Here is a 26,728-nt window from a genome sequence, read left to right as displayed (position 1 = left end):
TGTGTGTGCATGCTTGTGTATTTGATTGTGGTCTCAGGATGAGTGTGTGTGTGTGTGTGTGTGTGGAGAAGCAGTATGTAGGACAGCGCCCCAGCGCTCCCGACTGGAGCTATGGGCGTGCTAAATTTCTGCATGCATGATCAATGGCTTTGAATAAAGAGAAAGAGGGAGAGGGGGAGGGGAAGGAATTAGTTTGAAAGGGGGTTGAGAAGAGGTTGAAAACAGAATGACGAGACAAGATGTATTTATGACAAATCTGGACCTCATGCACAGAACTGTGCAGGATAAGTACCTGAACAGTGGGTGACAATGACTGATGTACATCTGTTTTCATATGCAACTTTTAATTCTTTTGCATTGCTGACAGCTTAAACACTGTCTGGTTTGTACATGACTGGACAGGAGTCGGTGAAGCAGGTACTGGTACGCCACAAAAGAATGAAATTATAACACAGATAAATAAGATGAACAGAGCCATGGCATCTTTAAAGAGGGGACTGGGGCTAGTTGTCACAGAGGCTATAAAATTTTGAATCAGAAGTTCAATTACACAAATGCTTGTTTTCTCTAGCAGTGCTTTTAAATGTTGCTTTCAGACATCTAGTTCAAAACTGCCATAAATTGGGATTATTTTTGTGAATTCTTTCTTCTAAAGTTACATTCCCATCACATTTGACAAGAAAAATAATAAAGGCACCCCTTTTAAATAAAAAAAATAGAAAAAGTTAAAAACATTTTTTACATTTTTTATTTATTTATGTTTTTATCCCATAATGGAAACAAGTTTTTTATATTTTCACAAGTGTTGTAATTATACATAATTTATTGATTACAATTTATGTCGGCTTAAACAATATGCATGTTACCTTTCATATTAATATCTATAACATGATATACAGTATTCCATTTTTCCAACCTAAAGTGAGAACTTAGCCCATATAATGTGGCAACATGTGGTAAATGAAAAGAAACTGACTTTCAGAAATGAAACCCACCCAGAGAAATATTTGCGGGACTCTCCACTATATGCTTTTTTCCACAATAATGTTGATTGATTTAGCCTTGCATTATAAAAGTTTAATATATCATAAAAAAAAAAAAAAAGTCCTATGAAACATAATGACAAAATGTTTTGCTCTGTTTCTTCCCACACTTTTTTGACCCAAACTTGCACAGTCACACAAACTAGCGTGGTTTTCTTGGCCATTCATCACTCCTGTGGCTCTTTTGACCCTGGGTCTCACATGCTATTGTTGCTCTTTAACCTCGGTCAACCCTGAGACCTGCTGCCCGACTCACAGATTCTGTTAAGCAGGAAAGGAGGCCTAACTTTTGGCCTTTTCCTCGTTTTTTTTTTTTTTTTGAAAGAAATCACTTATGCGCACCAAGGCAGCATTTATTTGATAAAAAATATAGTAAAACAGTAATATTGTGAAATATTATTACAATTTAAAATAATGATGTTCTATTTGAACATATTTTAATAATTATTCCTGAGATCAAAGCTGAATTTTCAGCATCATTACTCCAGTCCTCATTGTCACATGATTCTTCAGAAATCATTGTGTGTTAAATTGCTGCTCAAGAAACATTTCTCATGATTATCAAATGTTGTGTTTTTGCTGCCCATTTATTTTATTTTATTTTTCAAAATTCTTCGATGACTAGAAAGTATTTTTTAATTTTAAAAAAAGCATTTATTTGAACACTTCTGTAACATTATAAATGTCTTTACTTTTACTTTTGATCAATTTGATGCATCCTTGATAAATAAAAGTAACAAAATTATTGATTTTTCTTTAATGACAAAAATCATTAGGATATTAAGTAAAGATCATGTTCCATGAAGATATTTTGTAAATTCCCTACCGTAAATATATCAAAACTTTACGTTTATATCAAAACGTAATATGCATTGCTAAGGACATTAAAGGCAATTTTCTCAATATTTAGATTTTTTTGCACCCTCAGATTCCAGGTTTTCAAACAGTTGAATCTCGGCCAAACATTGTCCTATCCTAACAAACCATACATCAATGGAAAGCTTGTTTATTCAGATGATGTATAAATCTCAGTTTAAAAAAAAAAGACCCTTATGACTGGTTTTGTGGTTCAGGGTCTCACACACATTTAATTAATAAAATAATTACACAAAATGGCATGCAACACATTAAATTAAATGTGAAATTTAAAATACTGGAATGGTATTTTCTTGTCAAATGTACTCTAATTTGTACAGTCTATATTCAGTTCATATTGAGATCTCTGACCTGTAAATGCTTTATTAATGTTGTAAATGTTTACAGTCATGCCAATAAACCTTAGCTGACTGACAGATACAGCTCAACGTGTATCTATTTGTTTGCGTGAGTGATTGCAGCAGGGATAGTTATACAGCACAAAAGGTTCAATTTAGATCTAGACTACCTGTAAATCTTTCCCTCAAAAACATTAAGTTGCCAAGGAGTGAACTTGACCAGATTCTGATTGGATAAGAGCATCCGATGAGCCAATAAGGAAGTCAGAATGTTTCCAGTCAGGAAGTAAGCACCTGAACATGACGTACAGTCATCACACCTTTACCTCCAATAATGATCGCACTTCCCATCCTCAGGGGAAGGCACAGCACCGCTGCCAAAAGGAAGAGAGGGAAATAGAGGGAGAGACGGAGCGCAAACGAGGCCAATTGTACTGTCATCAAGATCGCACGAAAGTCCCATGTGACATCCCTGCTATCCGGATTACCTGAGTCAGAGATCCACAGGCTGCAAGAACAGCCCGATCACCAGCCGAATATCTCTCTTAATCCTTTTTCCATGCCCCCCTCCTTCCTTCAACACATCAGCACCATTCCTCGCCTCTATTTATAGGGTCACAGCGTTCCCTCTCTCTGCGGGACGAAGGGGGGTTCTTTCGGAGCGTCACCCTGCCTGGTTAGTGAATGGGTTAGTGAAGGGTTTCGGTGGGGGTAAAGACGGAGGACATGGGAATCCCCTACTGACCAGGGCACATTTATTTTTACTTTTTATTTGTTTAACGTCCGTCCGATCAGGTGGACTGATCTTAAAGGGATAGGTCACCCAGAAATTAAAATTCTGTCATTGTTTACTTGCGTGTTGCAAACGCGTGTCACTATCTTTCATCTGTGGAGCATAAAAACAGATGTTAGGCAGAATGTACAAGCAGCTCTTTTCCATAAAATTAAAGCATAAGAGCTGTCAAACTTTAAAAAGACTGATAATAAATGTAGCTTGTGTGATATTTATGTCATTGTTCATTGAAAATCTTGCTCTAATGACTAAATGATGCATGCCAAATAAACTCTGTTTGTCACATGGCTTCAATTTAATGCATCCTTGCTGAATAATTATGATAATTTAATAATAGTGAAATAATTTAGTACTAATTAAAAAAATCTCACTGACTTCAAACTTTTGAACAGTAATGAGGTGAAAAATTTTAAATATGTAGAAATGAAGATAAATTTGCTTGAGTAGTGTGGGAACATACATAAAAAATGTAGCAAAATAAAATATTGTAAAAAATATATATATATACAGTGCCCTCCAAAAGTATTGGAACAGTCAAGACAAAATTGCTCTGTTGGCTGTGGAGTCAAGACATTTGCAAATATGATGAAAAGATGAATATGAGACAAAACTACAGAATGTCACATTTTATTATTAGCCGTTTCAACACATACATGTTTGACCAAATAAAAAGAACAGCACTTTTAGAGTTCATCCCACTCATTGATGTGAGCATAAGTATTGGGACAGTTGAACATAAGGCAGATATAAAAGATTAAAAGCTATTGTTTAGTTGCAGATCCCACAGCAGTAGACATCACTTGGTCTCATCCTTTCAAATGCTTTTCCCAGCCTTTAATGCAGCCAATTCCAACTGTTGCTTGTTTTGGGGAGTTTCTGCCTTTACTCTCCTCTTCAGCTGCTGAAATTCATGTTCAATTTAAATCTGGAGATTGACTCGGGCAATCTAAGACTTTCCATTTCTTTGCCCTGATGAACTCCTCGACTGAACTGGCAGGTGTTTTGGGTCATTGTCCTGATGCAATATGAAGCACTTCCCAATGAATCTGGTGGCATGTTCTTGAATATTGGTAGGCAAGTACCCTTGTACCCTTCCAAATTCATTCTGCTACTGTCATCATACATTAAGTCATCAGTAAAGTGGAGAGACAGCCATGCATGCCCATGCCATGACACCACCTCCACCGTGCTTTACAGATGAGGCTGTATGCTTGGGATCATTGCAGTTCCCTTTTTTTCTCCACATTTTTGCTTTTCCATCACTTCGATAAAGGTTCATCTTTGTCTCATCGGTCCATAAACACAGTTTCAAAACTCTTTTGGCTCACCTTTGTGCTTATTTGCAAACTCTAATCTTGCCTTTCTATTTCTGGAGCTGGTCAGAGGTTTGTATCTTGCTGTTGAGCATCTGTAATTCTGTGTCAAAGTCTCCTGAGGACAGTATATTGTCAGAGCATCACCCCAGCTTTCTGGAAGTTGTTGGTGATTTTACAGACATGTCTTTTAGGGTTCATTTTCACAGCTTTTATGATTTGTCTGTTATCAACTACTGTTGTTTTCTCAGCCGATCAGGTAGTTGTTGGTTGCTGTGTCGCTGGTGTTTTCCAAACTCTTGATTTCTCCAAGCCCTTTGTTTTTGCAATAGCTCTAATTGGCTTCCACAGCCAACAGAGCAATTTTGTCTTCACTGTTCCAATACTTTTGGAGGGCACTGTATCTTACACAATTTTCTACTCAAGTAAATTTATTTATATTTAAATGTATACTTTTTATGTTTACATGATATTTAAACCACTAAAATGCTGTTTTACAGTAAAAACAAAAACAAACAACAACAACCTTTAAACAGCATAACATTTAGTGAACAATGCTGTTTTGGCAGTGCACTACTTTTCCAAGTCTTTTTAAGTCATATGATTTTTTTTGTGAGTAACAGACCAAAATACTTGGGAAATGTTGCAGTATTTGTTGTTATTATATTCTTGCTAATTTCAATAATACCTAAAGAATATCTTACGAATAATGACTGAAGCAATTAGGTTGGACTAATTTTCACATAGAAATTGCTAGTAAACTTCACAAATAATTACAAATGTGAACAAAATAAATGAAACATGATTTACTTCTGAAAATCCTTTTTTTTTTTTTTTTACAATGTATAGAGCTCCAAAAGCTCTATAAATGGTCAAATATATGTAGACTTATGGTAAAATAAAATGAGTGACAAAAATCCTACACAAGACAGGACCAGGGCCGCATAGACACCAGAATATCACAGAGACTTAAGGGGTGAACTTTTATGACTTTCAGCCAGAAAGCAACTACCTAGCAACCACAAGTAATGTCTTGGCAACCACTTTCCCTATTGCGGATGTGAGTTTTGCATAATGATGCACCATTCACATTTTCTTCAGAAGATGTAAAAACATTATTAATAATAATCTGAATCTGAATATCCATTTCTTCCCAGTTTCTTCATGTTGTTCCAAACCTGCAAAAGCATTTTTACAGTTTTTGCCCTTGATCTAGAGAGAGATTGTTTTAACAGACTTGTCTTTTCTTTTTGTTTTCTTTTGATTTTTGCCATTTCGGCTGCTGGAAAGGCCCACTTATTCAGCCAAAACTGAATTCATTACAACATTTTTTCCCCTTTTTATTTTTGAAAAGCCACTACGTCAACACAGCTTCCCAATACACTTTCACATCAACCTAATTTAAACACTACTAAACAGACTAAGAAATAATTCTACTAATAACTCTCATCTTTTACTCACCTTCATGTTCTTCTTTCTTCGATGGAACACAAAAGGACACTTGAAGAATGTCCAAGCTGATTTCCATACAATGAAATCATACAGCTGCAAAAACAACCAAGAAAAACACTTTAAAAGCACCACAAAAGTAACATCCTTTTAAAAAAAACAATGCACACTATCGTTCAAATGTTTGGGGTTTTGAAAGAAGTCTTACGCTCACTAAGGCTGCATTCTTTTGATACAAAAATACAATAAAAACAGTAATATTATGACATATTATTATAACTTAAAATAACTATTTTCTGTTTTAATATATTTTAAAATGTAATTTATTCCTGATGCAAAGCTGCATTTTCAACATTATTATTCCAGTCTTCAGTGTCACATGATCCTTCAGAAATCACTCTAATATGCTGATTTGCTGCTCGAGAAACATTTATTATTATTTTCAATGTTAAACACAGTTGTGCTGCTTCATATTTTTGTGGATTTTTTTTTCAAGATTTTCTTGATAAGTTGAAAGTTTATCTGAAACAGAAATATTTGTATTTTACAAAATTATATAAATATTTTACACCACTGGCAAACAAATGTTTAAAGGATAAACATCATTAAAATGTGATTATTTATGCCTAAAAAAAGTACAAATATATATATATATATATATATATACATACATACATACATACACACACAGGGGCGTCATGTGACACACAGCAGCCATAATAGCACTTATGTTCTTGTTTTATTCCTTTTTCTTTTTTTTTTTTCTTTTTATTCGAAACATTCCCAAACGTATTAACTATATCATGAAATATGAATATCTTGATTCTCACCTTTATAGATTATGTTAGTTGATCTATAGTGGGCGATGGTCAAAGTAGCTTAATAATGTAGTCTATTAACTATGCATAAAAACCTGTCTGTTCACTCAGGTAACAGGGTGTCATGCCATAACATATTTTTAATACGACTGACTTTATATTTAATGTGAATTTAACATTGACAGTTAATGTGAATAGAAATATTGTAAGTTAGGCTACTAATCATAACACTTTCATTGTACAGAAAGAGAGCAAAGAACATTTACATTATCAAAGAACATTTTCACTGACAGTCTAGAGTTCAAGCACTCTCAGAAACTCCCATTAAAATCACTGAAGCTGTTTTCACTGTGAAATCAATATCTTACTTACAGATTCATACACACATCTGCACTTTGTTGTTTCTAACTAGAGAATTCGCCAGAAAGAGCTCAGTCAACGAGCAAGTGAAGAAAACACCGGCATTTTAGATCTCTGATTGGTCATTGCATTCATAAGCTCAACAGAATCGTGTGTGATTGGTTATAATGCGCAATGCTGTAGAAACGCGTCTAGCTCTCTCTGGCTCAGCGCCAGCCAGGGAACACAGATTTGAATATAGCAGCTGATGATATGACGGCTGAATGATTTAATCACGCCGGTGTGATTGTATCAAATATAGAAAATATTATTTGGCTAATATTTTGTCTTTTGGAAGCTGCCTTCAAAATCCACTTGGCTCAAAAATCTTTTGAATGGGCATGCTCTGCATACACACACACACACACACACATGCGTTTTTGCTACTTCTGTAAACTGATCTTGTTTTAAAGCATGTTTAAAATACTGTTTTACAGTAAAAACATTTAAACAACCTAAAATTTACTGAGAAAAATATTAATAGGAAACATGCAGTTTTGCCAGTGCACAAAATATCCAAGTCTTCTTAAGTAACAGACCAAAATTAAAGTATTTCTCTCTTCTGTGGTGGTCACTGCATGCCTTCACTGCAGGAAAAGTGCAGCACAAACATGCTACAAAACATCTGCTTTTGAGTTTCACAGATGACAAAGACATAATGGTGAATAAATGATGCCCGAAATTTCATTTCTTAATAAATGACTCCTTTAACATCAACAATAATGACACAGTATTTTACTGGATGAGTGACAGCATGAGAGGTCAAAGGGTGAATCTCGGCTCGTCTCTCACGCTGCCACTGCTGTCATCGTTGCACACTGTAAACCAACACTCATATAGACCCCCCCCCACCCCCGCCTGCCACATCGACTCAGTTACACTTGTTCTTTGCTGACCAGCTGCACACACAGATATTCACACACACACATATTCACACACACACACACTCGAGTGTTTTGTATCGAGAAAAGCAGCAGAGAAGATACCAATCACTGTTCATTTTATTCGATTTCTTTCCCATCTCTTGTGAGCAACTGAGGTCTGATGTGATTTTTGCCAATGTGTGGATGTGTTTCACAGTTTGCCCTGCAATTATTTTTGTCCGTTTATCTGATTCACACAGAAAAAAGGGAGAGAAAGAGCGCAAAGAAATAAAATGTCAAGGGAATAGCGAGGAAGGCACACAGACAGTGGCGAATTAGAGGCAGAAAGGGCCAAGAGCGAGAGAGGAGGGACGGTGCCGTACAGCTTTTGTGAGCTTTGTGAGGCTCAAATTGTCTCCTTCTCTGGGAAAGTGGAAACTCAACACCCCCCACAGGAGGTCTGGTTACCTGGTGAGAGTGGAAGAAAGGAAGAAAAACACAACGACGGAGCGAGGGAGGGGCACAAAGGTGCCGAGAGAGAAACGGGAGAACAGGGAAGAGGAAGACAGGATGAATTGTTAACATAAAGACGGGATCACCGCAGCATGAATGAGTGATTTAGTAGCCTTCTGAAAAGAAGGAGGGGTCTGAGCAGAAACATTTGCTAACCAAATGCATACCTTGAATCATTTGTGATCAGCATGATCTAGCGTAGTAAAATTCACAATATATTCAAAGACCTCATGACTTAATAAAAAAGTGACGTTTTCTTTTTTGTGTTCGTGTGTTTGGACAGGATGTAGTTTAGTTTACAAAATGAATGGTCATTTGGCGTCAGGTGTCGTCTGATTGATAGTTTCAATTTTTTTACCCAAGGAAAAGCTTTTAAGATAATTGTAAAAAAGTCTTTTTGCTGTGAAATCTTTACTGATTTTATAAAGTAAACGTAAGAATATCTTATATTCAAGATGAACACTTACTGGACTGAAGCAACTGATTATTCACACTTTTTTTTAGATGTCAATATGAAATACGATAATCGGGATTTTGAGGAATGTTTATTTGTTCACCTCTCAATCATCATTATATTGCATTGCATTTTACGTTTTGACTCTACAAAGCTTTGATCACGAATTAAGCATTTATCTTACATTACTGGGAGATATAGAGCAAAAAAAAAAAAAAAAAACATTCATTGTTCTATTTTTGGACTACTATGTCAGGCTTTACAGGGTTAAAACATATTTTGAACACATCTTAAAGTAACTTATGTAATTTTGGATAAATTCACAGAGAAATATTGAGCAAGTTGAATAGAGTTGAATGGAGTCTCCTCTCCTCTTGCGCCCTCTTTTGACCAAAGGCAGAAGTGCCCAAATGTATGTTTACATTTATTCATTTAGCAGGCGCTTTTTTCCAAATCGACAGGAATCTGCCAAAAAATTATACAAATGGCTAAGAGACGTAAATAAACTCAGTTCATCGTGTCAAAGGGACAATAATATTGCTAACAGTGCTTGCGAAGACTATTGCTCATAATTAATAAACTTAAGTATTTAGTATAGTAAAGTATTAAACTTTGATGTGTAGGGTGGGCTCTTTTGACTTGGGTCAGTAAACAATCCCCTAGTAACCATCCAGAACACCCTAGCAACCACCTAGAATACCTTTTCGACCATTTAGCAACATTCTGAATTTTTTCACAGGCAAGCAGACCTCACATTTTCTTTAGAAAATGTGAAAAATACTGTAAATGTTGTCTAATTTTATGCCCAAAGCTATTCTCCAAATAATGTCTTATTTATTCAATTTAATGAGATTAACACAGAAAACACATGCCCCATCATGGACTGAGAAGACTCCACCCATTTGACCTTTGTTAGGATGTCATAAAAAAATGGATCAAACACATAATGGAGGCCATCAATTGTGGTTACTGGGTGTGGAGTGCAGGTAACACGAGCACGGGGAGGAAACCGCACCTACTGCTATTTCTAAATTATTGAATGTTGTCGTCCAAAAAGCCAAAAAATGCTACATTTAACCTGGCATGAAATATTAAACCATACAAAGGTGAAAGGCTTAATTCAAAAAACATAAACATAAACTGAATAATTGTTTAAACACAAATATGTTTTTTTCCACAAAAATTAGTTATACAGTATGTTCATAATTGCTATATTATATATTGAAATATTACATAATGTATTTTCATTTTGGAACGTCTTCTTTTGGAACCTTTATTTTTAAGGGCGTAATGTAAGTAAATACAAGACTATGGTAATATACACATGATATTATAGGCTTAAAATGCAATAACACATTTTCACAATTTGTAACAAGGGACCCTGCTCAGTCTATTTTCATCGACAGGTCCTTGGCCTAAAAAAAAAGATAACTCCAGATCACTCCAACCGTAGCAGCAAAGACTTTCCACCAGATGTCAGCAAACATGCAAAAGAAATTTGCAGAAAAAGCCAATGGCCTCATTTAACCCCACGCATACTGCTCCTGAAATGCTACATGGCTCTTTCACAGGCCGAGTCACGTTCACTTTCTATATTTATGTTTATGTGATAACACTAAGTATGTGATTACGATAATAAGCATTTTGACAGGAAGTGGAATCATTTTGATGAGTCATTCGTATCACTCAATGTCTGCAGCACTTGGTGTCTGAAACTTTATCTGGGAGGTGTAAAAAGAGGAAGTCTGTACAGTAGTTATCACTTTCATCCTGTCGTTGTGAAAACAATTGATTTACCAGAATGTAAGACCATAATCTTTCTCTTCAAACAAGGCAAAGTGTGTCCACATGACTCCAGTCCATCAATTAACATCTTGTGAAGACAAAAGCTGCATGTTTGTAAGAAACAATCATTCAAATCTTCCTCTCTGTCATGGTTCTTAAATCTTATTCACATTAAATTCAAATGTGGCATATAAATATTGCATTGCACCAGGTTTGCAGCCGATGAAATGACGTCAAACCTGATAATACATATTGATTGAACACCACAAAAATGCCTTTTTTTTATAGAACCTTTTCTTCAAAAAATGCGTTAAAACAAAATAACACTATAGCATGACTGAGATAACCGCGGATGCGTTTGAAAAAATTAATATATACAGGTGCTGGTCATATAATTAGAATATCATCAAAAAGTTGATTTATTTCACTAATTCCATTCAAAAAGTGAAACTTGTATATTATATTCATTCATTACACACAGACTGATATATTTCAAATGTTTATTTCTTTTAATTTTGATGATTAGAGCTTACAGCTCATGAAAGTCAAAAATCAGTATCTCAAAATATTAGAATATTACTTAAGACCAATACAAAGAAAGGATTTTTAGAAATCTTGGCCAACTGAAAAGTATGAAAATGAAAAGTATGAGCATGTACAGCACTCAATACTTAGTTGGGGCTCCTTTGCCTGAATTACTGCAGCAATGCGGCGTGGCATGGAGTCGATCAGTCTGTGGCACTGCTCAGCTGTTATGAGAGCCCAGGTTGCTCTGATAGTGGCCTTCAGCTCTTCTGCATTGTTGGGTCTGGTGTCTCTCATCTTCCTCTTGAAAATACCCCATAGATTCTCTATGGGGTTCAGGTCAGGCGAGTTTGCTGGCCAATCAAGCACAGTAACACTATGGTCATTGAACCAGCTTTTGGTACCTTTGGCAGTGCGGGCAGGTGCCAAGTCCTGCTGGAAAATGAAATCAGCATCTCCATAAAGCTTGTCAACAGAAGGAAGCATGAAGTGCTCTAAAATTTCCTGGTAGATGGCTGTGTTGACTGTGGACTTAAACACAGTGGACCAACACCAGCAGATGACATGGCAGCCCAAATCATCACTGACTGTGGAAACTTCACACTGGACTTCAAGCAACATGGATTCTGTGCCTCTCCACTCTTCCTTCAGACTCTGGGACCTTGATTTCCAAATGAAATGTAAAATTTACTTTCATCTGAAAAGAGGACTTTGGACCACTGAGCAACAGTCCAGTTCTTTTTCTCCACAGCCCAGTTAAGATGCTTCTGACGTTGTCTCTGGTTCAGAAGTGGCTTGGTAGCCCTTTTCCTGAAGACGTCTGAGCGTGGTGACTCTTGATGCACTGACTCCAGCTTCAGTTCTCTCCTTGTGAAGCTCTCCCAAGTGTTTGAATCGGCTTTGCTTGACTGTATTCTCAAGCTTGCGGTCATCCCTGTTGCTTGTGCACCTTTTCCTACCCAAATTCTTCCTTCCAGTCAACTTTGCATTTAATATGCTTTGATTCAGCACTCTGTAAACAGCCACACCTTTCAGTAATGACCTTCTGTGACTTACCCTCTTTGTGGAGGGCGTCAATGTTCATCTTCTGGATCATTACCAAGTCAGCAGTCTTCCCCATTATTGTGGTTTCAAAGAACAAGAGATACCCAGAAATTATACTGTAGGGATGGTCATTTATTCAAACTCAAATGTAAATATTCTAATATTTTGAGATACTGATTTTTGACTTTCATGAGCTGTAAGCTCTAATCATCAAAATTAAAAGAAATAAACATTTGAAATATATCAGTCTGTGTGTAATGAATGAATATAATATACAAGTTTCACTTTTTGAATGGAATTAGTGAAATAAATCAACTTTTTGATGATATTCTAATTATATGACCAGCACCTGTATATATATATATATATATATATATATATATATCATATGTCATATGAAATGCTTATGAAATAATACTTTTTGTATTCCGTTTAAAAAGGAAAGTTTGGAACAGCATGAGGGTGAGTACATAATGACAGAATTATATTTTTGGTTGAATTTGTCCTATAAATGACTGATTTCGGATAGATTTCAGAATCTCTTTCAGGCAGGGTTATTATAGTTATATAGAGTTATAGTTATATATGGTTTGTTATATATATCACATACATATATGTAATTGTGTGTGTGTGTGTGTGTGTGTGTGTGTGTGTGTGTGTGTGTCTGTACATTTAGTTGGAAATGAAAAATGTAAAAATATTAATTAAAAAACTATAACAATTTATCAAAGATGCTTAGACACCAACTCATGGCCACTGATAGCAATTATTAACTCACATACATGGCTCTACTGATCATGAATCTACAGGTCGATATGATAGCACTATAGTATAGATATCTGTAATCATTCTAGTCTAGTTAGATATTATACCACTAACTAACCTGCAAAAAGTTGATATTTGACCAAAGTCTAACTGTATGTTACAGTATGTCACACCAAACGTGCATTAAGACAACCCTAAACGCATGGTTAAATTAGCAACAACAAAATAAACAATACTTTTGATGTCCTTTGCTTATGATTCACCAAATATAAAAAGATAGATAGATAGATAGATAGATAGATAGATAGATAGGTAGATAGATAGATAGATAGATAGATAGATATAGATATTCATATTATACTCTACTGTCAATAAAATATGGACAAATGACATGCCATATTTCATCCTAAATCAGTAAAACAGTATTTAAAAAAGACAAAAACAAAAAGCATTTAGCTAGAAATTAAAAGTTTGTAAATACCAACAATGATGTTGGCTGACAAAGTACTGTTTTGCTATTTAAAACAACTTTAACAGCCTTAAAGGGATAGTTCATCCAAAAATAAAAATACTGTCATTAATTACTCACCCTCACATTGTTCCAAACCCATAAAACCGGAAAACAAATTAAGATATTTTTGATGAAATCCGAGAGCTCTCTGACTCTCAATATAGACAGCAGGGGTCCTACCATGATCAAGGACCAGAAACGTAGTAAGGGCATCGTTAAAGCAGTCCATGTGACATCTGTGGTTCAGCCTAATTTTACGAAGTTACGAGAATCATTTTTGTATGCAAAGAAAACAAAAATAATGACTTTATTCAGCAATTCTCCTCCGTGTCAACCTGGTGCCATTTTGGAGAATATCACGATGCAAGCTTTTCCTGCCTGTAAACAATGCATGTGCTGCGCTTTGTTTACGAGCAGAGGAATGCACGAATATGCCCATACACTCGATGACTGCCCCAGAAGAGAAGAAAATGATGAATATGTCGTTATTTTTAGTTTCTTTGCACACACAAAGTATTCCTGTAGCTTCTTAAATGGTTGAACTACTGAGGTCACATGAACTATTTTAATGATGTCCTTTCTATGTTTCTGTGCCTTGACCGTGGTAGTTCTTGCTGTCTATGAAAAGTCAGAGAGCTCTCAGATTTCATCAAGAATATCTTCCGAAGATGAACAAAGGTCTTACGGGTTTGGAACGACATGAGGGTGAGTGATTAATTTTCATTTTTGGATGAACTATCCCATAAACAAATATTCACGTCAACTTAATTAGATTCCACGCGTTGTCATTGAATACTAGTTCATCATGGAACATGTACCTATATCTGTGTGTCTCCCATCTCATTCAGTGTTTTCTACACACCCCTTGTCTTTCTCCTTCCATTCAGCTTAACTGGTTTTTCCGGTTGAAGGCTGAGCACGTTTATGAGAGGAGTGGCCGCGCGCAACACCTCGAGACCGCCGCTGCGCGTGCTGCTGACAGGGATCGCCCTTCCAGGCCCGGCTCATGAATATTAATTACGTACCGCGACGTTCGCCAAGCTGCCTGATGATTGGATGAAAGGCAAAGAAGTTATCAAATAAACGAATCAGGCTCTGGCGAAGTCTTATGAATATTAACTAGGAGCGGACACTACCGTAACCTTACCAGAGAACGAAAAGTTAATATTCATAACGTAAGCAGTCGCCATAGTAGGATTAGTACATTGGCGACCCGCCCTCCTTTCTTTAAAGTTTGAGCTGCACACCTACAATCCAAAAGGACGCAGACGTGTATTTGAGCTTGGAATCTATATGTAGCCTACAATCTTATGGAATAATTTTATCACTATACAGGTAAATGCACATTATTTCCACTCGTTTATTTGTGTATTTAATATATGCTAATGACGACATTCATTCACTCTCTAATGTAAATAAACGGTATACTTATTTCGGTTGTAATATTTATTTTGTTAATCATTCTGTATACTTAATAGTAGGCTACCTAAACTGCCAAAATAGTGTTTTTTTTTTTTTTTTCCCAAAGCTGGAAATTATACAGGGTTCAAAGACAGACGGTTCATTGTAAGAGGCACTTATTCATAAGTTACTTATTACCAACCAACAGGTGCAGATTACTGTGCTCCTCTTATATAAGGTTTTCTTTTTTCCTTTCCACCCCTTTTTGCTTTTTTATGTATGTAAAACTCTTATTATAAGTCGATAACATTATATAATGCTTAACTTTAATAGCTCATTTACATAAATATATAAATCTCAGTTTGATGCCATTTATTGATATTTGATTGTGCATTTAATTAATTAACTAATTAATTATATAATGTCGACGGTTATTAGTAAAGTTTCTAACTAAAAGGTTATTGTGAAATTTAACTATGTAAATTCAGAGAAGCGTGACAGTAACGCAGTTAAATAAATGAACAAAAGGAGGTTATATTGCTCCTCTCCAGACACGCACTGGCCATGTCATAAGCTCAGCATGTAAATTTGTGCATAATAATTTGCATATGTTCCTGGTGAGTGTAAGCTCTGCAGATCTTTCATGCTGTGAACTTACTTACTTTGAACATTAACTCTGTCCTTTGACCATCCCAGGTCAAAATGTTTGGATCTCAGAAAGCAGAGAAAGACAGTATGCATTTTAATAATCTAATTTACTTAAAGTTTGTCCATGAGAAGGACATTTTTGTTCTGTGGTTTCTCAAGTAATTAGCAGCTATAATTTTCAATGTCTTGGATAGAAATGCTGCTTTGGCAGCAGCTCCAATAAATACAGATAAGGGATTGTCTGATAACTGCTGGCTGTCAGCTATTAGTATTGTGATATATTTTTGAGTGTAACACATTTGGTCCAGCTATTTCTCATCTGACAATACTGGCTTGCTGTTGGACCGGTTTGTTGAACGAAGATAGATTTACACCAAGCCAAAATATGAGACGTGAGCATTTTTTCACCTGCGGATAATGTTTCAGTGTCTTCGCCTGAAGCATTTGTGTCCAATGGAAGTCAGAAGTTAATTCAGCTTTGCCTGACTTTGTCTGCAGTCTGAGGAAGGGATTTCTTAAAAACTCTCACAACAAGCCAGGCTCTAACTTGTTTTGCACTGTGAGTTTTGCACAATGATAAGAGAACATAGGCGACGGTTTCGAAATGTAAACATTCAGATTGCTTCAGTTCATTTCAGGCTAGTGCATGACTGGTGGCAAATGAGTAATTTCTCCATGTGATGGTGTTTGTCTGCATGCAGACTGCTGATATCAGTCAAACATCAGGTGAAAGTGATGCTGGTCATTTATTGTGGGTCATGCAGGGTGTGTATAAATAGCCTGCAGAGAAACGTCTAGTTGTTTCTTGTTTGAGTAACTCTAGTTGGATGGAAAAACTTAAAAATCTAGCCCAACCAGAGTAACATGGCCTCAGAGAGCTCAACCAACTGGATTGGCCTTTTGTGTCTTTCCCAGAGAGCGCTGTTTTAAAATGTTTATGCCTTCTTTGAAGTGTTCATTGATTCATTCATTCTGTCTCTACCAAAAAGGTCTAATATACCTGTAGAGATCTCCATTAGCTTGCATAGCAGTTGCAAGAAAGTTACTATTATATAATGACTTTTCTTCAATTTACCCAGCTTTTTGTCTCATTTAACAGGCTTAACACAAAATGATAATTTACTTAATATAATGATAAAAATATATTTTTAAAAAAGAGCATATATCTTAAATTAAATTGATTTATATTAAATAGATTTATTTATTAATTAATATTATTTATAATATTTTTCGTATTATTTTAGATTTCGAATAAGATGTGTGTGTGCGTGTGTGTATGTATGTATATACATATATTTATATATATATATATATATATACACTCTAAAAAAAGAAGCACTAAAAGTGGTTCTTTGGCTCATAATCATAGGGGAACCACTTTTGGTGCTGTATAGCACCAAATCTTGGTGCTTCAGTGGTTCTTCAGCGGTTCTTCACCAGTTCTTTGGCATGACTGAGGGGCTATATAGCACCGCTACCATATACAGAACCTGTTAAGCTCCTGTATGGTTCTTCAGCAGTTCTTCAGTGGTTCTTTGGGGTGATTAAGGTGCTATATAGCACCACTGCCGTACAAAGAACCTGTTAAGCCCCTTTAAAGGTTCTTTACGAGCCAAAGAACCACTGATGGTGCTGTTTAGCAATATTTTTGTTGAAGAAATACAGTGCAATATGGCACCTCTTATGGTTCTACATATCACCATTTGACAAAGTATATGTATATGTGTAGCACCTTTAAAGATATGGTGCTATATAGCACCAAAAGTGGTTACCCTATGATTACTAGCCAAAGAACCACTTTTAGTGCTATATATATATATATATATATATAAGGTTTGTGCTTAAAACATAGAAATATTTACCCATAGTGAGATAAAATATAAATGGTATTCAGGATATGTTCTCTGAAAACATCTTTACAAGTAAATTCATTTTATGTTAAGCATGTTTAGATATTCTGTTTAGAAGATCTTTTGAATTGCTTTTAATGGAGAAAAAAACGTTTTGCCCATGTAACGTTGTAGTTACAGCAGCTAACAAATAGGGGCAAACTTCTAAAACTAACCATACAAACCACTGTGTTGGTTAAAGCACAACGACCAACTAAAGTCCTAAGCAGGTCCTAACATCTTTTTCTGTCCGTATTGAAAGCGAAAATGCTTCATGACGCCTAAAAGTGTCCACTAAGTGAATATTTATTTACTCAGTGATCTAAATCAGAACAGCTGACTTAGAACATTCAAACAAATCTTTCCAGAATGCACATTGATTAAACCATCCAAAAACATTTGACTACTTAATATTACGTAACACTTTCCTTATCTTACTTGTACTACATTCATATTGATGCTCAGAGGTTTCCTCACAGCTCAGGGCTTGTTGTCTCACTAGCCATTGAAGTGATCAGCACAATCATCATAAAAAAGTAATTCAATGCAATGGTACTTCTTTTGAAAAGTGCCAAACAAAGAACCTAACAATCTAATTAATAACAAACTGTTCTTGTATCTGATATGACTGACATTTAACCTCAGATTTTTATGACTGCTGTACACACTTGTATAAAATTTTCAAAGGTGTTAGTTTTTCATCAAAAATATATATATATTTTAGCTTGATAAGATACAGATCTACTTGAAAAGCCCTCAGAACTTTCAAAAAATGTTTAAATGTGTTAAAGTTATTAATGAATTTAGCTTAATGATAATACTTGCATTGAGATTGAAAACAAATTGGTGATGGAACAGTTTTCAGCCAGAAATTGCTAGTAAATTTAACAAATAATTACAAAGAAACAGCAAGTAACACACTGAATTAAACATGAAGCTTTGAAAAGAAAGCTTTTTTTTCCAGTTACAACCCAGATCCAAATACAATTAAAAAAAAAAAAAAAAAAAATTAGCAGAATGAAGAGGGCTGTAGGAGATCCCCATATGATCAGTCTGGAACTCCTTTGCAAAGAAGAGTGGGAAAAATTGACAAATCAAAAATACTGGCTGCTGTATTAATAAGCAAAATATGTTACAAAGTTAAAGTTATTTAAGGTATTTTATTTTCTTTGTTTTTCCTTTTTACACTGTCATGAAAAAAAATCATGACAGTGTTTACAGTGTATATGTCAGTGTTTTATGCATGCAAATGTGTCTGCCAAGGGGAAAAAAAACTGTGATGATTTTTCAAATAAAACAACTGGAGTAAGTTTTACTTTTCAAACATGTCAATCTTTTGCAAGCATGTTTATGGGGACATCCCAAAGATGTATGTTAATACCACTGAGATCCCACAGGGGTGTTTCTCTTTTGTTTTCCCATCCAGGTGCAGTGTGTAGCCATGGCTGCATGGGTGGAGGCGACCACAAGGGAAATGGGCCAATTGCTCATCAACTCAGACAAACCTTCAGTTTCAGCCTCTGCACTCCCTGGAGACACTGGGAAGCCAGCGTTGAGCCCAAAACCCCACCTCATACCTAAACCATTTGCCTTGCAAAGGAACGCCACCGTCCGCCCAATCCGGGCCCCAAAAACCAACTTTAGCAGAGAGCTCCATCGAGCTGCCTCTTCTGAAGCGCTTTTGGATATCAAAACACCTGGTGCTGGTGGTCTAAATCCATCTGAATCCCTAAAATCAGGGTCAAACGGCACAGTAAATGGGTCTAATCAAATTGCAGCTCCTAAACCCGTCGCACTCAGCCCAAAACCTGACTTATTGGCTAAGCTTAAATCAGAACCCACTAAGAGTCCTGGTTCTAATAACCAAACTGGTCCAAACTCAAAGCCTGGTGTGACCGCTGAAGATGTGAAGGATGTTCAGCCCAGGAGCAGAGCAAAATCTTTGGGTTCTCAGGATCAAAAGATTCTCAACCAGAAGGTCCAAGAAGAAGCAGCCAAGACTGAAGCAGACGTCAAAGTGTCTTCACGATGCTGGCCGCCTCGAAATCGTCTCTCCGTTGAGCTGACCTCCAAGTTCGAGTCACAGTCTCAACCCGAGAAGGAGGTGAGGAGAGATGCTGAAACCAGCAAGACGGAGAAAGAGTGGCCGCCACATTCTCCTTCTGAGTGCAAGCCTTCAAAGCTTCCGGTGGATACAGGAGAGATGGGAGACGAGGACGTCTGCGGAGGCAGCATTAAGAGACGGATCAGCCTTCTCTTCGATCGATCTACAGCAGCTCAGCGCAGGGACACTTTCAACAAAAGAGACAATCCAGCTGCCGAAATATCTGTTGATATTAAACAGAGAATCCAGAACCTGAGCTTGGACGCGCCAAGGATACGCTTGCCGTCCACTGGTGGTCCTAAAAGGTTAGTGAAGCCTGCATTCTCTATTTCATTTTCATCTCTCTCTCTCTCGAAACTTGTATTTCAATCATATTAGTAAACATTTCAGCTATGGTTCAGCTTCATCTATGTCTGTTATGACTAACGATTGGACACATAGACTACAATCACACCGGTGATCAAATCAAGAATGAAACATGCAAGCAAGTCAATGAACCATTCCTTCAGCGGATTAATTTGAAAAAGCACAGAATCTTTCAGGAACAAAACAAGCGAGTGAGTCAGTGAATCATGATTTGTTTGAGAAAGCTTGTATCATTCGGGAACGAAACAAATGCGCGACTCAGAGCCATTAATTCCGCGGATTCATTTGAAAAAGCGCTGAATCATTCAGGAATTAAACAAGGGAGCGAGTCAGTGAGCCATTCATTTAACGAATTCGTTCGAAAAAGCACAGAATCATTCAGGAACGAAACAAGCGAGTGAGACAATGAGCCATTGCTTCAGCGGATTCATTCATAAAAGTGCTGAATCATTCAGGAACGAAACATGTGAATGAGTCAATGAGCCATTCATTCAGCATATTCGTTCAAAAAAAAAAAAAGCTCTGAATCATTCAGGAATGAATGTTTCAGTTTAATATGTAATGTTTATTTTATTTAGTAGCCTAACATAAACATTTTTCTTTAGAATCTGTTTCACAATTAACCTCAATTTTGCTGATTTGTCAACAAGATAATGACTAACTGATTTTGTTAAAAATTGCAAAAATTTGTTATAGTCTTCAGTATAAACCAATCAATGATGATTTATGCAATCATTTATCAGAAAAAAAAGTGTGTTTATGAATAATGTAGCTGAATAATTTGTTGCAAATATTCTTTTTGCATTGGCCTACTGTGGCGGGAACAAAAACATTAAATGACAAATACAAATATTATTCTTAGCAAACATAAAAATAACTAAAAATAAAAATTATTCTGTGGTGGGGCCAATGGAAATGTATGTATATATGTTGGCTTTATGTTGTCCTTATGTTCAAAGCTGTAACATATTTCCAAACTCTTATATTTGCAGTCCACCATCTGAGAAGACACTAAGCACCTCAGATGAGACACCAAATGAGAGATCATCTGAAAAACCTGCAGCGACAGAGAAGATGCCTGTTGACAAACCGCCAAGTGCGGCAGAAATCAAGAGCTCTGCTGCTAGTGTGGAGAATGTAGAAGAGGAAGACCATGAAGATGAAGAGGAGGACTATGTCCCTGTTCCTGTTTACCAAAGGGTTGCGATGAGCCTAGATGCGGAGACAAAGAGAAGGAAGAAGAAGAAAAACAGAGAAAAGATGAGCAGTTAGAGAAAGAAAGACAACAGCGGGAAAGGGAAAGACATTTGGAGGAGGAGAGGAAGGCAAGAGAAATAGAGAGACAGAAAGAGGAGCAACGAAAACGTGCTGAGGAAGAGAGAAAACAGGAAGAGGAAAAGCAAAGACAGATGGAAGAAAGGAGAAAGCAAGAAGAAGAACAAAAGAGAAGAATTGAAGAGGAAAGAAAAGAGGAGGAGAGGAGGAGACAGGCCGAAAAAGAGAGGGAGAGGCAGATTGAAGAGGAGAAGAGAAGGATTGAAGAAGAAAAAGAGAGACTGAGAGAAGAAGAAAGACTAAAGAAAGAGAGAGAAATGGAAGAAGAGAGGAGAAGAATTCAGGAGTTGGAGAGACAGAGAGAGGAGGAAAGATTGAGACAAGAACGAGAAAAACAAGAGAGGTTAAAGAAACAGAGAGAAATGGAAGAAGAGAGATTGAAAGAAGAGGAAAGACTGAGACAGGAACAAGAAAAGGAGAGACTAAAGAAAGAAAAAGAGATGGAAGAAGAGAGGAGAAGAACTCAGGAGTTGGAGAGACAGAAAGAAGAGGACAGACTGAGACAAAAACAAGAAAAAGAAGAGAGGTTAAAGAAACAGAGAGAAATGGAAGAAAGGAAACGAATGGAAGAAGAGAGATTGAAAGAAGAGGAAATACTGAGAAAGGAACGAGAAATGGAGAGAATACGGAAAGAAAAAGAAATGGAAGAAGAGAAACAAAGAATTCAAGAGATTGAAAGACAGAAAGTGGAGGAAAGATTGAGAAAAGAACGAGAAAAAGAAGAGATGTTAAAGAAACAGAGAGAAATGGAAGAAAGGAAACGAATGGAAGAAGAGAGATTGAAAGAAGAGGAAAGATTGAGACAAGAACGAGAATTAGAGAGAATGAGGAAAGAAAAAGAGATGGAAGAAGAGAGAAAAAGAATTCAAGAGATTGAAAGACAGAAAGAGGAGGAAAGACTGAGAAAAGAACGAGAATTAGAGAGAATGAGGAAAGAAAAAGAGATGGAAGAAGAGAGACAAAGAATTCAAAGACAGAAAGAGGAGGAAAGACTGAGAAAAGAACGAGAATTAGAGAGAATGAGGAAAGAAAAGAGATGGAAGAAGAGACAAAGAATTCAAAGACAGAAAGAGGAGGAAAGACTGAGAAAAGAACGAGAATTAGAGAGAATGAGGAAAGAAAAAGAGATGGAAGAAGAGAGAAAAAGAATTCAAGAGATTGAAAGACAGAAAGAGGAGGAAAGACTGAGAAAAGAACGAGAATTAGAGAGAATGAGGAAAGAAAAAGAGATGGAAGAAGAGAGACAAAGAATTCAAAGACAGAAAGAGGAGGAAAGATTGAGACAAGAACGAGAAATAGAGAGAATGAGGAAAGAAAAAGAAATGGAAGAAGAGATTGAAAGAAGAGGAAAGACTGAGAAAAGAACGAGAATTCGAGAGACTAAAGAAAGAGAGAGACTAAAGAAAGAGAGAGACTAAAGAAAGAGAGAGAAATGGAAGAAGAGATTGAAAGACAGAAAGAGGAGGAAAAACTGAGACAAGAACGAGAATTCGAGAGACTAAAGAAAGAGAGAGACTAAAGAAAGAGAGAGAAATGGAAGAAGAGAGATTGAAAGACAGAAAGTGGAGGAAAGATTGAGAAAAGAACGAGAATTCGAGAGACTAAAGAAAGAAAAAGAGATGGAAGAAGAGAGGAGAAGAATTCAGGAATTGGAGAGAAGACAGAAAGAGGAGGAAAAACTGAGACAAGAACGAGAATTCGAGAGACTAAAGAAAGAAAAAGAGATGGAAGAAGAGAGGAGAAGCACTGAAAGACTGAAAGAAGAAAAACGGAGACAGGAACGAGTACATGAGATGGAGATGGAAACGTGTGAAGCAGCAGAGAGATTACGAGAGGAAGTTCCTACGAGTTATGATTTAATATCGTTTGACGCGGAGGAGCCGGCGGCGGCACAGACTCTCGTCTCCACCGTCTCGCCTCGGCTCACACAAGTGACTTACGATGACTTTTCAGTCAAACCCCGAAGATGGGGAACCAGGGCGAGACGTTCCTCGACTCCGTCTCCATCCAGAGAAACTCCTGCTGCTCCTGACCACAGTCTACAGCCAGAATCAAAGTCCAGTCGTCCTGGACCCCAAGAACCAAGCGGAGATCAGGTGTCTGTGCATGATCTGATCGGATTTGGACCTGAAGCTTCCAGTCCGCACAACTCTACAGAAAGCAGAACGCACACATATTTATTTGAGTCCATACCAGGGGATCTGCTGGAGCCAAAAACAGATGAGGTGAGACCAATGGTGGTTGATTAAATATTGCGATATAGTTCATAGATTTTTACTGTGATATATATTTGACTTTAATAAAACAATAAGCCACAAGAGAATTTACGAATTTAATCTAAAACCTCCCTTTACCATAATCACAGTAATTCACTTCAAGTTGCTTATTGATTTTATGAAATGGCCCCAAGATCAATATTATAAAATACATCAATATTCAAATTATTCAATGTCTAAGGCACATCTTAATATAAAAATATAAAAGTGAAAAATAATGTTGAAGTATCTATATTTATTAATAATAATCAGTGTATTTATTGTCCAATCTTAATACTCTATAAAATATATAAAATATATATTTGAATAAAAATGAATCATATAAAATAATGTAATATGAAAGTTGTCAAAATATTTACATTTTTGAATTAATCAGAGCAATTATAGTACGGCACATGCCATAACAAATATACAAATTAAATATTTTAAATAAAATATACACATAATACAAAATATATAAAAATAATATTAAATATTTTATAATATAGAAAATAATAGAAAATATATACAAATAATAATAATAATATATAAAATATTTATATAAAATAATGTAATATAGAGTATATAATTATAATGTAAAAAAAAAAAGTCTGTTAGCCTGACTGAAATCTGAATATATATAATGTGCAATCATAGGTGTGCAATTATCTGCATTTCGAACACGGATCATGCAATCAGAATCAGAAAAAAAAAGTCATTTTTATAAAGCGTATTATGAAAATAGGCCCCTCTAACCTGTAAACACTAGATGAACACACTTAACAATTTTGGCCTTTTTGGCTTTCGGTAGTTTAATGCACACAGCAGCCTATAGGGGGTTACTAGCTGGTTAGCTTTAACAATTAACCCCTGTTAGTCAATGTTGTAACTACATTATGGGGGCAAACAACACCTGCCTTTATAACCTGCCATTCAAAGGTAACCAGATGTCATGAAAGTCTTTGCAATCAAAGTATTAATCGCTAAAATGTTATGTTATTGTAGACATTTTACCAGTCCCACATTTTGTTTTTAAGGGCTCTTAACAGTGTGAAATACACTTACCTGCTTGTTGAAAGCAGATCTCATCTGTTAGCATTAGTTTTCATCTCAGTCACAGTTACAGATGCATGTATCTTTATAATATACAACCTACATACTGTCATTCTAATCTATTCTAAACACAAATTTATGGAATTTGCTCAGCGGGTGTTTTTATGTTTGTTGGAAGTTCTGAAGGAAGAAAAATAGTATCTGGATTCACCAAACTTCACAAGCATTGTCTCTTAATGAGAAAACTGCAAGAACTGTAAATGTCCGGGCTTGTATAAGCACAACTTGCATGCACCAAACATGCTAAAAGTCTAAAAATCTAGCTCGCAGTATCACCTGTAGAGAATTGCGTGATTTTTTTTAGTGACAGCAAACATAATCTCTTCTGAGCTCACAGTCAGGGTACGAGGAACCCTGTTCAGCTGATGTTGCTCTTGTAGGGTTGATCCACGTCTTCAGGGCAGGGCCTTTGTTTCCATTGATTGTGTCATGTTGGAATTTCCCATTGGTGTCTTATGATGGCACAGAGTGATGTCACCGCAGTCAACACTGCTTTGTGTTGGGTGTGTGTGTGTGTGTGTGTGTGTGTGTGTGTGTGTATAGATTTGTGTGTATATAGTGTTTATTCTTACATGACACCTTGTCCTTGAGTCAGGCCTGTGGCATTTTCAAACAACACCTATTGACTGCATTTAAGCAACAGATTATACAAACATTGGCATTGATTACATGTTCACCAATCTGATATGTCTGATTACTGTGCAATTAATCCAGATTAAATTATTATTATATTGTTATTAGGATGTCTACATGAGACGGGGAACCTCTTTAGTTGTGTTTGCATGCTCCTTGACCTTATTTTCATTATTTCCTGATGAAATACAGGAATACAAATAATAAATAAATAAATATATATATATATATATATATATATATATATATATATATATAATATTTACATATTTAAATGTAGATTTAGATATAAAAATATTTAAATATCAAAATGTCAGTAAATTTAGTGTTAGTTAGTGTTATATTAGTCTTATATTATCTTATTATTATGATGCCTACATGACAAGGGTATATACTGTATATATTATATACTGTTATTTTGAAAGCTGTTATTTTGAACGCAGCTCATCCAGTCAGAATGAATTTAGTGTCAGTTTATTGTAGTACTTTTATCAAATTAATTTGAAATAAAAATTACATCAATGAGGATTTTCAGATGGTTCAATTATTATTAGGATGTCTACAAGACATGGGCAAACCTCTTCAGTTGTGTTTATGTGCTCCTTGCCATTATTTTGATTAAAAATATTGTAATATAATATATTGTTTTACAGCCATTTCGTCTTTATTTTCTTGGCAACAGCAACACAAAATGTCTGATTCAAATACAGTAGGCTTGTTTGTTGCTGCTGTTTTTATTTGCTGCTTCAAATGCAAAACAGTCCTCGGTTCTTGTTTATCCGAGTGGCAGAAATGCAGTTGAATTGTACTCTATACTTGCTCGTATAGTGCAATTAAAACCACAGTGCTCCATATATTTTACTGTAATTATGATCAGAATTGCATCATTTACAACATTCTGATGACATGAGCACCAATGTAATCACAGCAACATAATCACTGCCTTAACATAACAGCGCTTTCAGCTAAGGACATACTGGATTTGATCAAACTCTAAGTATGCGCTATAGTTGAGTTTAGTGAGCACCACTGATTATGGTTTACAGAGCTGAACTTGATTCCTGTGAAAAGTTTTGGGGCCAGACAGGGAAGTTTCTCTGCTCCGATCTTCATGTAAATGATTTGCAAAGCCCTGTAGGTTTGGATGTTTACTTTCATATGCAAAGCAGAGAAGAAAGGGGTGTTTTATGCTTCAAATTATCCTACAGTTTAAACTCCAAAATCTTTGAAACAGAAATAGAAAATTTGCAATAGAATTATTTGAATATGTTATAATAATATTTGGCTTCCCTATTTTCATGTGAACTACTGGTTGAATTTGTAGGTCTACAGATTAAGACTTTCTTGGGTCTTACTGTGTGTTTACATCGGGAAAATAGAGAAAATATCTGTGCATGTGTGGGCTTTCTCTGGGTTATGTATGCTTTTGTTCACAGAACAGTTTATTAGAATTAATGTGGGCTTGGAGGGTATTTAATAAAAGTAAGTTCATAAA

The 26,728-nt window shown here is 36.0% G+C and overlaps 1 protein-coding gene and 1 long non-coding RNA gene across 2 annotated transcripts in view; one reads left to right on the top strand and one right to left on the bottom strand.

Annotated features, from left to right (window-relative positions):
- On the bottom strand, positions 1-14,577 carry LOC131541271 (uncharacterized). Its single transcript, XR_009271450.1, has 3 exons — positions 14,308-14,577; positions 5,825-5,908; positions 1-3,143 (listed from the first exon to the last, which is right to left on the bottom strand). It is a non-coding gene; the product is annotated as an uncharacterized LOC131541271 (long non-coding RNA).
- Positions 14,578-14,629: 52 nt separating this feature from the next.
- Positions 14,630-26,728, top strand: part of tnks1bp1 (tankyrase 1 binding protein 1) — a 30,443-nt gene continuing 18,344 nt past the window's right edge. Inside the window, 6 exon segments of the mRNA XM_058776920.1 lie at positions 14,630-14,824; positions 18,854-19,836; positions 20,890-21,119; positions 21,122-22,636; positions 22,639-22,748; positions 22,750-23,457. Coding sequence (XP_058632903.1) covers positions 18,869-19,836; positions 20,890-21,119; positions 21,122-22,636; positions 22,639-22,748; positions 22,750-23,457 — 3,531 coding nt within the window. The 5' untranslated portion in view covers positions 14,630-14,824; positions 18,854-18,868.

Source organism: Onychostoma macrolepis, chromosome 05 (assembly GCF_012432095.1).
Source record: "Onychostoma macrolepis isolate SWU-2019 chromosome 05, ASM1243209v1, whole genome shotgun sequence".
Lineage (NCBI taxonomy): Eukaryota > Metazoa > Chordata > Actinopteri > Cypriniformes > Cyprinidae > Onychostoma > Onychostoma macrolepis.
The sequence above is the reverse complement of the archived record's forward strand: the minus strand, read 5'-3'. Positions and strand labels throughout refer to the sequence as shown.